The 15,552-nt window shown below is 44.2% G+C and overlaps 2 protein-coding genes across 2 annotated transcripts; both read right to left on the bottom strand.

Annotated features, from left to right (window-relative positions):
• Window positions 1-5,218: 5,218 nt before the first annotated feature.
• Window positions 5,219-9,356, bottom strand: LOC107276376 (subtilisin-like protease SBT5.3). Its single transcript, XM_015793771.3, has 8 exons — window positions 9,193-9,356; window positions 8,896-9,005; window positions 8,628-8,725; window positions 8,369-8,533; window positions 8,036-8,147; window positions 6,949-7,483; window positions 6,735-6,832; window positions 5,219-6,616 (listed from the first exon to the last, which is right to left on the bottom strand). The coding sequence occupies exons 1-8, from the start codon at window positions 9,262-9,264 to the stop codon at window positions 5,497-5,499; spliced, it is 2,310 nt and encodes a 769-aa protein (XP_015649257.1). The 5' UTR covers window positions 9,265-9,356; the 3' UTR covers window positions 5,219-5,496.
• A 1,798-nt stretch (window positions 9,357-11,154) lies between these two features.
• On the bottom strand, window positions 11,155-14,961 carry LOC4345281 (uncharacterized). The gene is made up of 6 exons (XM_015795288.3): window positions 14,304-14,961; window positions 13,090-13,340; window positions 12,630-13,005; window positions 12,359-12,490; window positions 12,100-12,275; window positions 11,155-11,524 (listed from the first exon to the last, which is right to left on the bottom strand). Exons 1-6 carry the CDS (start codon window positions 14,877-14,879, stop codon window positions 11,401-11,403), a joined length of 1,635 nt encoding a protein of 544 aa, XP_015650774.1. The 5' UTR covers window positions 14,880-14,961; the 3' UTR covers window positions 11,155-11,400.
• Window positions 14,962-15,552: the final 591 nt, after the last annotated feature.

Here is a 15,552-nt window from a genome sequence, read left to right as displayed (position 1 = left end):
CTGGAGCTCCTGCACCAGCGTGCCACTATGCTTCGGCGGAGGAGGGAGGAGGCCGACTAGTTCGCTGTCTTCATCGGATGGTTGCCCATGAAGAAGAGGCTGGAGATCCAACGACGGGAGAGAAGAAAGAAGCAAGATCTAAACATGCACTACCACAAACTCAACTAGCCCTGACAGCCAGAAACCATCTGGAAAATTTCGTTACAACTTGCTTGTCAGGAAAATTTTAGTTTGCATGACTAGTCTCCATGAGGACGAATATTAATCCTCACAGGTTTGATCGTCACAATGAATTTTTCCGACGTTGTCAACGCCGTTAGGTTCATTAGAATCTCACTAACAATAAAGTCACGTCATAAAAATTAAACTATATTTCACTATTTATATCGTTAGTGTTAAAATTTGAGTTGCCACTCAATAAATGATACCCACTAGGCCACCAATTTTTCTGGTACGTACAAAATTCATATACTAAATACACATTCTCATCTTCAGAGAAATTTGTGATATCGTGACGGTGTTAAAAGCACGTTAGGAAAATAATTTTTTTCTGACAGTTTTACACACACTTCAGAAAAATTTGTTTGCTCTTGACAAGCTAATAGATACACGTCAGAAAAATTTTGGCACTCGGGGCTAATCGTGTTACTGGTAATGATGTACATTTTGTGATTTTTCAATGTCTCCGTCTAATGTATTTCGATATTTCACACGCGATAGAGAAAATGTTTTGGCTAGGGTTAGACGGTATTGCATACATGTTTGAAACATTTCTGAGCTAGTAACGAAACATTTTCCTAAACGTAATAAAACAGCACTTGATTTATTGTTGTGTCTAATTTTTTGTTGTTATCAACAAAACCTACAAATTATGATGTTAAACGATATAATTGTTACTACCTCCGTTTTTTAATATATGACGCTGTTGACTTTTTCTCACATGTTTGACCATTCGTCTTATTCAAAAAATTTACGTAATTATAATTTATTTTGTTATGAGTTGTTTTATCACTTATAGTATTTTAAGTGTGATTTATATCTTATACATTTGCATAAAATTTTTGAATAAAACGAATGGTCAAATATGTGAGAAAAAGTCAACGGCGTCATCTATTAAGAAACGGAGGAGTATTTTTTTAAAAAAATCATTTTACATACCAAAATATTTGCAAAACTATAAAACGATGATAAACTTTGAAACTAGACAATATTTAACCCTAAACTTTCCGACCTACACCTTCCATAAAAATATAAACAATTTCTCAGTTTCAATATTATTTCTATATTCGTAATCAGAATTTGTTTTTAAATGGAGGGAGTAGAAAAAACAGTCAATTAAACCTACAAATTTAACCATAAACTAGCAGCGTGCCCGTGCGTTGCAACGGGGAAAAATCACACTGAGTGAAATGATGGTAAATAATCAATGAGTGTAAATCAACTGTAACAAAATATTTAATATAGAACTAATAATAATTATGTCACATATTTATAATTTTCACATGTTTATAGTATTCACATTTTAGTACCCCATATAACAAAATTGATTAATGGAACGGAACATTAAGAACCTACATATTGATACACTTCATATTTTCACGCAATACTTTGGAAAGATTGTCTATAGTTTCATCTGCTTCTCATTCCTAATGCATCAAATGAAACATAATCCTTTACAAAATTCTACACAATGGTTAAAGTTCTTTGCGAAATTCTACACAATGGTTCTCATTCTATAGCAAAACAAATAACACAATGGTTCCCATGGAAGATAGGGTTGTTGCAGAAGAAGTTTGGTGCTCTACACTTGCTTCAACACCCTCATTTCCTTATAGTGCCAGCTCTGCATTGCCATCAACTAACACATACAACGACTTAATAAGTCAGAGGCTTCATATATTTGTATTTTTTTTCTCCATGCCAATAAACACATCCCAAAAGTTGAGTCCCTGGACAATAAGACAACTTTGAGCTCAAGGTCTAAATGTCAAAGTAATGTTCATGCAAAGCATCTTAAACCGTTAACCTCCTCATTTCTTCAAATTTAAAAACACAATACTCCATACAACTAATACCATTGTCAAATAAACAATTTGTGCTTTCTATTTTAGTAAACATAAAAAGTAGAAACGTTCAGTGCATTCTGAGACCAAGTAAAGAAATATACAACGGTGGTGATGGCTCTGTATACAAGAAAGAAAGAATATGCATAGGGAAGAGGGAACGTAGGAGGAAGAAGAGAAAAGGGGAACGATAATTATATGAGCTTGGAGATTGATTAGTTTATTAGTTGCCATAACAGTACGATTACATCTCCTATATAGACTTGACCCCTTAACAAACTCAAGTTAACTTAATCTTGATTTAACTCAATATATATCTGAACTTAACCTGATTTAACAAGACTTATATCTAAAGTACCACTAACAAGACTTCTCTAAAGTAACATAACAATCCTATTTCTCGACGATCGTTGTTGAGTCTGGCCCTGTGAATCTTCTGACACAACCAACCGTACTGCAACTCGCCCCACAAGACACAAATCAGCTAGTTGCATATGGTATTTTCCAGCTTTTTCCTGACCTTAGCTTGCCAGAATAAAAGGTTTACATTTTTGCACAACAGAAAAGCAAAAGGCACAACAAATGCATGATTCAGCTATTGCAAATCTAAACAAAAGCAACAGTGGAATCTAAGTAAGGAATTCTGCTATACTGAGCAATAGATGACATATAATGTCATGACAACACCTTAGTATTCCCTCCATTTCAGGGTTATAAGATGTTTTGACTTTGGTTAAAGTCCAACTGCTTCAAATTTAACTAAGTTTATAGACAAATATAGTAATATTTACATTATCAAATTAGTTTTATTAAATTAATAATTAAATATATTTTTATAATAAATTTATCTTGGGTTGAAAATATTATTATTTTTTTCTATAAACTTGGTTAAACTTGAAGCAGTTTGACTTTGACCAAAGTCAAAACATCTTATAACCTGAAACAGAAGGAGTACATAGAATCATCAAATTACATGTTGTTCACTAAACACTAACCACTGTCCAAATTTTGAGACAATAAGGGCAAACATAGGGTGCAAAAGAATAATTAATAGTTGAGGAATCATAGTAAATGAAAATTTCGTGATGTATGGAAGAACAGAAATTCCATGATGTATGATCTCGGTTTATGCACTAAGCAATCTCCGGATTCACAAGTAAACAGCAGAAAAGATCACAAACAATATTACAAGACCAAAACCCAACAATAGCAGAAAAGAGCGAACATTGAATCCTAACAGATTAGGACGCAATGCTGAAGGCAGTACTACTAAACAATACCTTAGAAAATCCAGCAACGGATGGTGCCTACAACCACCCAGCGCAGCATGTGCATCTGTCTTGGCTGGACGGATCAGATCAGCGTTAGCAAAGAAATCTTTCTGGCGGACAAAACTGAAAAACCATGCTCGGAAGGTTTACCTTAGTATAAGTAGAAGGGTGAAGGTCCCCTGCAAACGGTACAAAGTGCAAATTTGACATCCCCTGCAACTGATTTTTTTTTTTAGAACTTCCATCTACACTGCAGATGGTAGTATGGTACACAAATTCATATATTTTGCAGAGCAAATTTTCTATCTCAATCTATTTTGAACACATATTGGGCCCTTAATATTGCTCTCACCTGTACAAAGAATCCTCCTTCTAGCATGCACAGGCGCCACTGCATGCCGTCGCCAGCTACTGAGAATCTCGGGACTCCTCTCCTGTTATCACACGCCTCAGCAGCAGCACGATGGCTATAAGTTCAATAGTATAGCCCACTGTTGGCTCTAATTTACCTATAGCTAATCTAATAGCCAATTCATATAATAGTTGCTTACTATACTATTAATATATGGTCTCACATGTAATACACACATCGCGTCTTGGAGTCCGTGCTGCAGCTGGCTACAAATCTGTAGCCCGCTGCTCTTCTCTCTCATCTTTTATTTCATTAAAATACGTGTATAGCTGGCTAATAGCCCGCTATTGTACCTGCTCTAATGGATCTATCAGATAGATCCTTGAGCTCCATTGTCTAGCGGATGACCTAGGCCATCGGTGAATTGGGATGCCCGACGCTAATGACCGGTCAAACCTCTGGCTGCGGTGCACTCCGAATCAAGCTCCACCTGCGAGTGCATATTGTGGAAGGGAGAGCCCGCTTGCGCTTGGCTTCATCGACAGAGTTCCGCACGCGGCAGGATCCAAGGCCCCCGTGGGCGAATAGGCTTGCGACGATGGCGAGGTACGCGGCGAGATGGATATATATGGCGTTGATGATGTGGGTAGGCTGATGGCATTAGGATAAGATGACTCCCGTGGCCGGTGGACTGATAGGCACATGATCAGAAGGGCGCGTCAAATTCAGGTGAGGATTTGGCGAGGCAGAAGGGCCGCGTCGGTGGCGGTAGCAGAATGGGAGAGGCAAGGAATCGCAATCGTGGCAAGGCTGAGGAGATTGCAGTTGGGGGTTGGGGTAGAAGGACGGCGGCGCGATGCGTTGGCAACATCGGGGGCGGGCGTGATGCGTCGGCGGCATTGGGGGCGATTGGGGTGGGCAGAGGGGGCTGCGAGGATGTCGTCGGGGGCGGCCGTTGGCGTGGGCACAGGGAGGAACGATGGACAGCAACAACGATTCAAGGGGCGCAGCGACGAGGCACGGACCGCGATGACAGCGGAGGGGAGCGATGCGGCGCCGAGAGCGAGGGGACCGCAGCGGTAACGGGCAAGGGCAACGGGAGGCAAGATGGACGACGCCCGATCTGGAGGAATCGATGGTGACGGCGACAGCAAATTGAAGGGGGATGCGATGTCGCCGGAGGGGCGGTATGCGGCAATGACACGACGATTACCTGGCGGCAGGTGCGACGGGCGCTGGCAGCACTTGGTCTCACCGAGGACTCCTCTGTGCGGCAGCGGCGGTTGGACGAAGGCAGTGGGGGGAGCGGAAGAGCGGGCGACGGAGGTAGGTGCACGAATAGTGGGGAGTGCGATGCGCTGTTTGTGGGTGGGGTCACAGGCGGATCGAGGGGGAGAAGCGCGATCGTGGTATGGGACTGGGGATCGATCTTAGCAGTTGGATTTGGCGATCTGACAGCTCATGTTTCGCGTGTCTGTCAGGGTTGGAGTCACCACCACCACTACAGAATTTTTAAGTAGTAAAGATAAAGATTTATCACATAACTATATATTGAACGCCAAGTATCACAAATCTCAACAATAATCTAAAGGTCCACAAAGTGAAAATCTTTTGGAGAAAAAACCGTCGACAACTTTACAGCAATTCCGAAAAAATATCCAACCTTATTAACAACCAAGAGATCTAGCCTCTCACTCTATAATGGACTATAATATTATCCCTCTCAATCAAAAAATAAATAATAAAAGAACACCTAAACCCTGATCTGCGCCCGTCTTGGATCGATAGCGCGCGCACGAATCTCGGCGCCTCAGTCCAAGGCGTTGACCACGACGGGGCTCCTGACATGGTGGGTCCCATCCGACCAGACGAGCCTCCCGAAGACGTAGCCCTTGCCGAGCTTGTCCTTCTCCGACTTGAACGTCACCTTGAACTCCTTCACCTCGCCGTCCTTGCCGAACTCCAGCGCCGCCGGCTCCACCGTCATGTTGACCCCGTACGGGGCGCGCCACGTCGCGCGGTACGTCGCCGGCCGGCCGACGCACTTGAGCCGCCGCGCCACCGTCGACGTGTGCCGCAGCGCCGGCACCACGATGGACGGGTAGTTGAGGTCCTCCATCGGCGGGACCTTCTCCGGGCAGGTGAAGTTGCCGGCACTCAGCTTGGCGAGGTCGCTGGAGTTGAACCCCATGGAGCAGAGGAAGACGAAGTAGTCCTCCTTGGAGAGGTCGTAGACGAGGCCCGGGTCGACGGCGCGGTTCGGGTGGATGTTGCCGGCGCCGAACGCGAACGCCGTCGCCTCCCTCCCGTCGTGGTCGCGCATCGGCGCGCCGGTGTTGTCCTGGGTGCGCGCCGTGGTCATGATCGCGGAGCGCATCGCGGCGGGGCTCCACTCCGGGCGCGCCGCCTTGAGGAGCCCGATCACGCCGGAGATGTGCGGGCACGCCATGGACGTGCCGGACAGGATGGCGTACTCCGACCGCCGCTCGTCGTTGGGGACCTCCGTCGGGCTGACGTACTCGGTGAACGCCGCCAGGATGTCCACGCCCGGCGCCGCGATGTCCGGCTTCAGCACGCACGGCAGCGTCCCGCTTGGCCCCCGCGACGAGAAGGCCGCCACCGACGGCGAGTTCTTCACGCCGACCTCCGTCTTGGACGGCGAGATGTTCGCCACGGGGTTCTTGGAGGAGTCCATGTACTTGTACAGCGACATGGCCTCGCTGTAGGTGATCATGGTGGCTGGGAGCACGTGCGGGTCGGCGACGATGTCGTCGCCGTCCATCTCGCCGTTCGCGAGGATCATCCCGGTGCCGCCGGCGTTGAGGACGGTCATGCCCTTCGTCACCCTTGGGATGTCGCCGCCACGCACGCACACCACGATCTTGTTCTTCACCTTCTCCGGGTCAAGCGTGCCTGGTGGGCAAGTCGACCTGAAAAACCATACAGATTTTTTTGCCATGATTTTGACACGAATCAGTTCAATTCGATCTCATATCATCTCACACAAATTAGAAAGAAAATTTCACGTGTTCAAAGGATGGTACGTACGCGACGGCGGGGTCAGAGCTCGCGAGCGCGGCGTCGCTGGCTTTGATCATCGAGTAGAGCTGGGTAGAGTGCAAGGTCGTCGTCTCCAAGCTCATCCCCTGCGACGCACGCAGCATTGGGAGAGACAAGCTTGCACCGTGAGCCATGTCGTCCCAAGTGTTCGTCCATGGATATAGCTATAGTTAACAATGGCGTGGGACGAGGTGATCATTACCGTCATGTGCGCGTTGTTGCCGAGCGTGACGACGTTGGGGAAGTCCCGGTCGACGGTGCTGGCGGCGACGGTGGTGACCCACGGCGCGGCGTTGACGACGGTGTCCTCGAGGGGCCCGGAGTTGCCGGCGGAGCAGACGACGGAGACGCCATTCATGGCGGCGTGGAGGGAGCCGAGCGTGACGGGCTCCTGGAGGAAGGAGGCGACGGTGGCGACCGGCGCGTCCTGGCCGAAGGAGACGGAGATGACGTCGGCGCCGTCGTGGATGGCGGCCTCGAACCCCGCCAGCACGTCGGCGGCGGCGCACTCGCCGGACCAGCACACCTTGTAGGCCGCGACGCGCGCCCGCGGCGCGCCGCCCTTGGCCGTGCCGTTGGCGTAGCCGAAGAGGCTGGCCCTGGGCACGAAGCGGCCGCCGGCGGTGGACAGCGTGTGCGTGCCGTGCCCCTCCGTGTCGCGCGACCAGTTGCCGTCCACCGCGCCCGGGTTGCTCAACAGCATGTCCTTGTTGAAGTACCTGGCGCCGATCAGCTTCCTGCAAAATCTCACATGAACGAATCCACCGGCGGATGCAGGAATTTTATAGTGTCATGATAAATTTAAATTCGACAAGTGTTTATTGTAAAAACACTATCCCCTGATCGGTATGACTAACTGCTTATAGTCAAAAATGCTCTCTTTAATATAATCTATCGGGTTTTAATATTTCACTTACGATACATTTTTTAGCTCGATTTTTCATCCATAGAATCTTTGATCAAGATTCGGGTTCCTGTAGACTAAACTTGTAGTTACACTCAGTTATAGAGCACCTACACTTGATTATAGAACAATAATACTCGGTTACAATGCAAAAGAAAAAGATTTTACAACTGTTTTTCCCCTAGATTTAAGATATTTTGACATGCTTCTTCCTCTCTCTCTCTTTTTTATTTTCATTTTAAACAGGTTGTATTTATTGGTTGAAAATTCTGTAAGATTTGAAACTCCAAATCTGTCTTTATTGTATATGATGAACTATTAATGAGGTGGGTAAAGAAAAAAAAATTCTGCAATTCAAAGACGGCCGAGAAATGGAGCCACTCACTTGTTGCAGGAGACACCGTACTTGGCGGTGTCAGAGCAGGAGCCCTTCCAGCGCTTGGGCACCTCGCCGACCACTTCCTCGTCGGTGAAGCTGTTGGACTCCGGCCACACACCTTGATTCGATCACCATTAACGGCAGAGATTAATTAGTAATCAACCATGGGAGCTCGAGGAACCCAAAAACGCATCAAAATTAAGATGGCAATAAGCCTGTGTATTTGCTCTCTTTGAGAGAATTTTGTAATAGGTGACTGTAGTTTATTTGAAGCAAAGGTCGAAAGTTTTATTCTATTATTTAAAAAATAAATAAATAAATAAAGATAGCGATGCGTACCGCTGTCGAGGTTGGCGATGATGACGTCCTGGCCGAACCTGCCGTGCTTCCAGATGGAGTCCGGGAGGATCTGGCCGTCCCTCTCCATGTCCATGAAGTCCCATGACCTCGTCGTGTGCAGCTTCAGCATCGTGCTCGCCATCACCGTCACCACGTCAGGGTGCCCTGCAACTCCAAACATTTTCGTTGATGTGCCATCGAATTTGTCCTATGTATTCTACTCATCGGTTCTTGATCAATTTAGATGTTCTCTTCTTACTCGCGATCTGGGTTGCTACCTCCTCCTCCAGATGCGCCGCGAAGCCGTTGATGTTCTTGGTGTAGGAGTAGAGTATCGCGTCCTTGGCCAATTGCTTACTGCGTGCGTCCGTGCATTAGTCCAACATTTTATTTTTGCTTACTGCGTGCGTCCGTGCATTAGTCCAACATTTTATTTTTGTTTCCATCAATCAAGAACAGAAAGAAGAATCATAGAAACACAGTCTGTAATAGCGATTATCACCAATCTAGGTGAGTGAGTTTATTACCTGCCAAGAACTGATCCTAGAAGGTCGTGGTGAGACTGCGTCGCACGGGCGTGCTCCTCCGCCGACGCATCTGGGCCGTACGGGTGTGATCCCAGATACACGATGTAGGGCTGCGCCCAAACATTGTGGCCATAATAACAACAACAACAACAACAACAACAAAAAAAAAGAAAAAAAAAAGAAAAAAAAGCATCAGAAAGGATCACACCCAGTTTGTTTCACTGAATCGAAATGACACAAGAAATTCATCAGAAATTATAGAGTAGATGAATGAATTCTGTGTGGTTTTGTGCTTGCCTTCTTGAATGCTTGGGCGGAGGAGGCGAGGCACAGGAGGGCGGCGGCGAGGAACAGCCTACTGCTCGCCATGGATGATGAGGATGATCACTCGTCGTCGTCTTGATCGATCTCCAGTGAGTGTGACTGAGTGGTATAAATAAGCTTGGTGATCCAGGATTTTTTTTTTTTGTTCGTTTCGTTTTGCTTGCAGGGACGGTTTCTCAAGTCCTAAATTTGGCTAACCTTGACCGCGAAAAATAGTCCAGATCACCGGAGGAACGCTTCAACACCGGGCCCGGCTGAGCATCTGGCCGGGCAGAGTACTTTCCTCGATTTTTTTTCCTGTTGGTTTTTCACATTTTTTACTTCCTCTGTTTTTTTAATATAAATAAATAACATGTTGACTTTTTTCCTATCACTTTTGTCTAACAATATTTATTAATTACTAGTTAAGGCAAGTGAAAACAACATTGGATATATGTCCAAATTGATAAAATCTAACCGGCGCGCACGCACGAATTAATCTTACGGCGAGACGCATACAATAGCCTCCGACAATGTGAGTAATACATGTATACTGTCTATTTAAATTTTTTTGATGGCTTATATATTTCAAACATATATTTTTAAGATCCGTTTTAACCATTGAACTCCATTCAAAATAATGATAAAATAAGAAAAAATAGAGAGAATTAAAATAATTAGAGAGGTCATTGTTCAAGAAAAATTGTAAACAAGAAGAATCAGTAGTAAACCTAACAAGATGAATCATTGTTCTGCGGTGATATCGGCATTGCAGCGACAACTCTTCGGTGAGATAAGCTACAACGGCTTGGCGAAAGTTTTGGTCTGTAATGACGAAAACTTGGCAGCGGAGGTCCTCTGATGAGATAAGCTTTGGCCGCTCGGCGGAGGTGGGCGATGGGGCAACAGGGTGTCGTTTGCATTTTGGGGTGTTGGTTGTCGTGTGATGTGGTGTCAGTGTAGCAACGACGACTTTTGGCGAGATAAGCTATGGCACTATGGCAGCTCGACGAAGATGGTTCTCTACAGCGACGACGGCATGGTAGCGATAGTAGTTAGCACCGCAGATGAGTAGGTTGTTCAGGCAGCATGAGACCCTTGCTTGGCAACTACAAGGTGATTAGACTAGAATGAAGAAGCTTTTATGGTGGTTGCAGTGACAGCAGGGGGGTGTGGAAGGGCGGGCTAGCTCCGCATCTACTTTCTAGTGTTTTCTTTTCGGTTGTTCTTTTTCATGTTTCTCAATCATGGGTTTTAGAGTGTATGCACTTGTGTAAACAACCTTTGGCTGTGTATATCCACTTTAGATATAGAGGCTGGATTTTATCCATTATCTAAAAAAAAACCTAACAATGGATCAGACACATCCTGCACCGCAGCAGTAAAGGTTGCCACAGTAAAGGTTGCCAGTTAGTGTTAATATATTTCGACGCTTTGCAATTAAGAGCTTTGTTTTTTCGCTTATGCTCATACTTATCATCCAAAATTTAAATTTTCAACCTTAAATCTGATTTTACAGTTTTTTCATCAAAGTTTATTTTTCAGCTTTTGCTTTTAGATCACTAAGAAGACCTTATATAAATATTTTATTCACAAATTACTTTTTATTTGTAAATATATCGTTTCACGATGGGGCCATAAAAAGGAAAAAGATGCTCAATCTTCAGAATGCAATGCCATAATCGAGCAGTCAATTAGCCAACGTCCGCTAAAACCAGAAGGCCCAATGACTCCAACGTCAGTTTTCAACACCAATAATCTATCCTAAAGAATCAATATGAAAAAAAAAATCCATATCCATAGATGGCACATCCCTTTTGTCTAAAAGATTCTGTCCTAAAAGAACAATTGAAAAAAAAAATCCAAATCCTGTAGATGGCACATCTCTTTGTCTAAAAGATGGGGGGCACAAGGGATAATGAAAATTTTGTAGCAACAAAGATTTACTCCAAAAGATAAAAGGTCTTCAAAGGTGAAGATATCTATTCAAGAATAGAAAGCACAGTTAATAAGTGCAGTTCAAAGCTTTTCTCAGTTCAAAATCTATCACAGGTTGACAAATAGGGATTTGTCAAAGGATGTAAACAAACAATCTAGTAATAAACAGCTATATGTATAATATGGGAATATGTTGATATTCCCACTCCATTGCAGCATAAAAGTAGGCCACTCCACGGCATCAGAATTCAGAGCACGAAGTTCCTATTCCCATTCCACTGTCGCAGGTGGCTTTTGCGTGATGTCCTGGACAACACGGTTAACACCTCGCACATTGTTGCAGATCTTGTTGACCACATCTACCAGGAACTCACGCTCAAAATAATACCTGAGAAAAGAGTTCACAGGGCAAAGTTATCACATAAGAAAACATGCAAGATTTCAAAAGATTCACACACACAACACAAAACAAATGTATTTCTGTAGGTTCGAACTATCAGCAGACCTAAGCAATAATTGCACACCAAGAAATAGGCATACAGGACAAGCACCAGAGACAAATATAAAATTAATGAACACCCTAAATTTGTATTTGTCAAATAATTTAAAAATATTTCAAAGATAACCAAGACTTCTTGTTTGCTATACGGCTGATAAACCAAGACTCTCGTTGTTTGCTCTACGGCTGATAAACCGATGAAAAATGAAGCAGCAAATTATTAACATAAATGATCAAGAAGGCAATAGGCAAGGGTATAAAGGTGAATGCTGAACTATCATCTCATCATTCAAACTACTGGAAGGTGGGCATGATTCAATTCACAAGTATCCTATTGTGAACTGTGCAATGTATATAACATATCTGTCGAACCACAAGAAACTGCTGCAAAATGGCACAACGAAGGCTGCGACAATCAACAAATTGCAAGTGGGTGTAAGAGCCAGAACGTCAGTGTTACATACCAATCTGCAGTCATGCCATCCTCACTAGTAATTGCCCTCAAAGCAACTGCATTGGAGTGAGTTCTCTGGTCACCCTGAACTCCCACTGTTTGTACAGGCAAAAACACAGCAAATGCTTGCCAAATTATATCATAGAGACCTGCATCTTTAATGGCTTGAACAAATATTTCATCAACCTGACAAATAAATGACAATGCGAATTAACATCATATACCAAAGCTGATGTAGTGATTTTTCAACAGTTTGAAAGGCTTCAAACCTGACGAAGAACCTCCAAAGCATTGCCTTCTGTAACATCACCTAGGACACGTACAGCAAGACCAGGCCCAGGAAATGGGTGTCGCTTCAAGAATGACTCTGGGACATTTAAAATACTCCCCAACTTCCGTACCTTTTGGAATAGAAAAATATGTTTGAAATTTACTTATCAGAATCTTTCCATCAAAATGTAATTTATGTAAATTTTATTGCACAAGATCATGCAAAGGATAAAAATGGAGAGATATTATGTAAATAAATTTCAATGAGACCTCATCCTTAAATAAGAGCTTGAGTGGTTCAATTAGCTTTAACTTCATATCTTTTGGAAGACCACCAACATTGTGATGGCTTTTGATGGTATGAGAATGTGTCCTTCCGCTTCCAGGAGGTGGGCATGATTCAATCACATCAGGGTACAGTGTCCCTTGAACTAAATATCCAGGTCTTTTTCCTATCTTCTGTTCTAATTTGTGAGCAAAATCATCAAAAACTGCTATGAATTCCCTTCCAATTATCTTTCTCTTCATTTCTGGATCTTTGACACCCTTTAGCTTGCTAAGAAATTGCTCAGATGCATCAACACATGTGACGGGAAGGTGCAAGTCACTTTCAAAGGTTAACATTACCCGTTCCCTCTCATTGTATCTGTACAAGGGGTCTTATGTCAGTTCCATTGCATACTGATTCTGAAAATGTTATCACTAAATAACATAATGAAACAAGGACTACCTTAATAGGCCATTGTCAACAAAAACACAGTGAAGTCTATCCCCTATTGCCTTGTGAACCAGAGTGGCAGCAACAGTTGAATCAACTCCACCAGATAAAGCACAAATCACATGTTCATCAGGCCCAACCATGCTTTGGATTGTCCTAATTTCTTCATCCAGCACATCTTGCATCTTCCAATCAGCTTTTATCCCACAAACATCAAAAAGGAAGCGCCGCAGTGTTTCCATTCCTTGGGGTGAATGTGTCACCTTGTATAATGAAAAGAATGAATAGTTCGTCATAACCATGCTTCGGTGTAAACAGTTTAAATTAATACTTCGTCATAACCATGCTTTGGTGTAAACAGTTTAACAACATGTTTGCCATGCATGCATGCCAACTACAAAAGAACCAAATTGAGTGCATAATAATAAATCCCAATCAAGTGAACACACAATCAACAGTATGCTAAGCCCCAAACACAAATTTATTTTACTCTGTGCAGAAAACATCAGCACCATATACAGCAGTTGCATTATAAAACTTAGCACAAGATCTAGATAAGCAGAAAGCATCCAGGTTAATTCAGGAAATACGAAACAAAGCAAAATTTAAAGTTGTAGCGCAATCACAGTCGTTCTAAAGTTGCAGTTTTTCATATTGTGGAACTAACAACCTTCCTTACACCAAAGGATACCCAGCTATTTCACTTTTTCATATTATGGCCCCAAAAGATACCCAGCTATTTCACCTTTTCATATTGTGGAAGTTTAGATATAACTGACTATTTTCCTTCCCCAAAGGATACCCAGCTATTTCAGGAAAAGAAGACCCACTATCCAAAAGGTCAAAACAAAAATTGACCTTCAAAACTAAATAATAATCAATCGTCAATAACCAATCAGTTTCCCACAAAATTTACATCTTATATGCTCCACAAAATGCACATTTCAACAAAGAGAACTAATAATTGCAATTGAATTTGTTGGTTAATCTAGACAACATCGACCGAAATACAAAATGCACATTTCAACAAAGATAATTTTCCGAGAAAGAGTGATAAATGCAATTGAATTTGCTGGTTAATTTAGATAACATCAATCCAAATACAAAATGCACATTTCAACAAAGAGATGATATTCCAAGAACGACTAATAAATGCAATTGAATTTGTTGATTGATTTAGATAACACCAATTGAAAAATGTGTGTAAGAATCGTAACGGTCGCTACCTCAGGGTGATACTGAAGCCCATAGAAGCGCTTCTCACGGTTCTCGACGGCAGCGACGGCACCCTGCACGCTGCGCGCCACCACCTCGAACCCCTCCGGCAGCCTCACCACCTCATCCCCGTGGCTCATCCACACCGTCTGGCGCTTCCCGACCTCCCCCTCCCCGTACAGCGCCGAGGAGCGGGCGGTTACCTCCACCTCCATCTTCCCGTACTCCTGCTTCTCGCCGGCCTCGACGGCGCCGCCGAGGGACTGCACGAGGAGCTGCATCCCGTAGCAGACGCCGAGGACGTGGGCGCCCGCGCCGGCGGCGAACTCGAGGAACCCCTCGGGGAACGTGGGCGCCCCCGAGGCGTGTACGGAGTGGGGCCCCCCGGAGAGGACGACGGCGCGGGGGCGGAGGCCCGCGAGCGAGGCGAGCGGCGCCGTGCCGGAGACGCAGAGGGAGAGGACCCCCAGCTGGCGGACGCGGCGGGTGATGAGGTGGGTGTACTGCGAGCCGAAGTCGAGGATGAGGACCAGGTTCTCGCCGAAGCCGGCGGAGGCCGGGAGCGAGGAAGCGGAGGCGGAGCCCATGGCGGCGGCGGCGGCGGCGGCGGCGGGAGGGAGGGGATTAGGGTTTTTGAGGGTGTCTGGGGTTTAAGGTGGGGAGTTACCCACGGGATCCTGGGTTTCACGGGTATTTATCAAGGGTGTGGCTAGCTGACAGGTGGGACCCAGGATGGAAGCGGTTGAGATATGGAGCGTCTGCGACACGTCTCTCTCTTGTTGGTTCGTTTTCTCAGAATCTGCATTCCAAATTGTTTCAAAATTCCATAGTCTCATTATTTGGAACAAAGGACTAAAAATACATAAACAGAAAAAAAATACGAGAGCACAAAATAAATGACTATGGAATTGAAAACATACAAATTTTGAAACATGATTAATTAAGTATATTAGAAAAAAACGGTGTGAAGGATTTTGTTTTCCTTCAGCTTTTGTTGGTTGTGAAATTGGAGGAATGGGAACCATTCTAAAAGATTATAACATTTTTGTTGGTGCCAAACAACTTGTAGGAAAAAATTAAAGTGACTCCTTTGAAACGTGTGATAGGAAAACCGTAGAAATTAAAGTAACATGTTTCTCTAATCCTACATGAATAGAAAACACGGGAAAGCTCAAGAAGGTCCCTTTAATACCATCATAGGAAATAAACAAAGCAAATTATAGTTCCCGAGAGGTTGGATTTCTTGGCTTATTTCCCTAT

This window comes from Oryza sativa, chromosome 8 (genome assembly GCF_034140825.1).
Source record: "Oryza sativa Japonica Group chromosome 8, ASM3414082v1".
Classification (NCBI taxonomy): Eukaryota; Viridiplantae; Streptophyta; class Magnoliopsida; order Poales; family Poaceae; genus Oryza; species Oryza sativa.
Note: the sequence above shows the minus strand (reverse complement) of the source record. Positions and strands in the feature narration are given on the sequence as shown.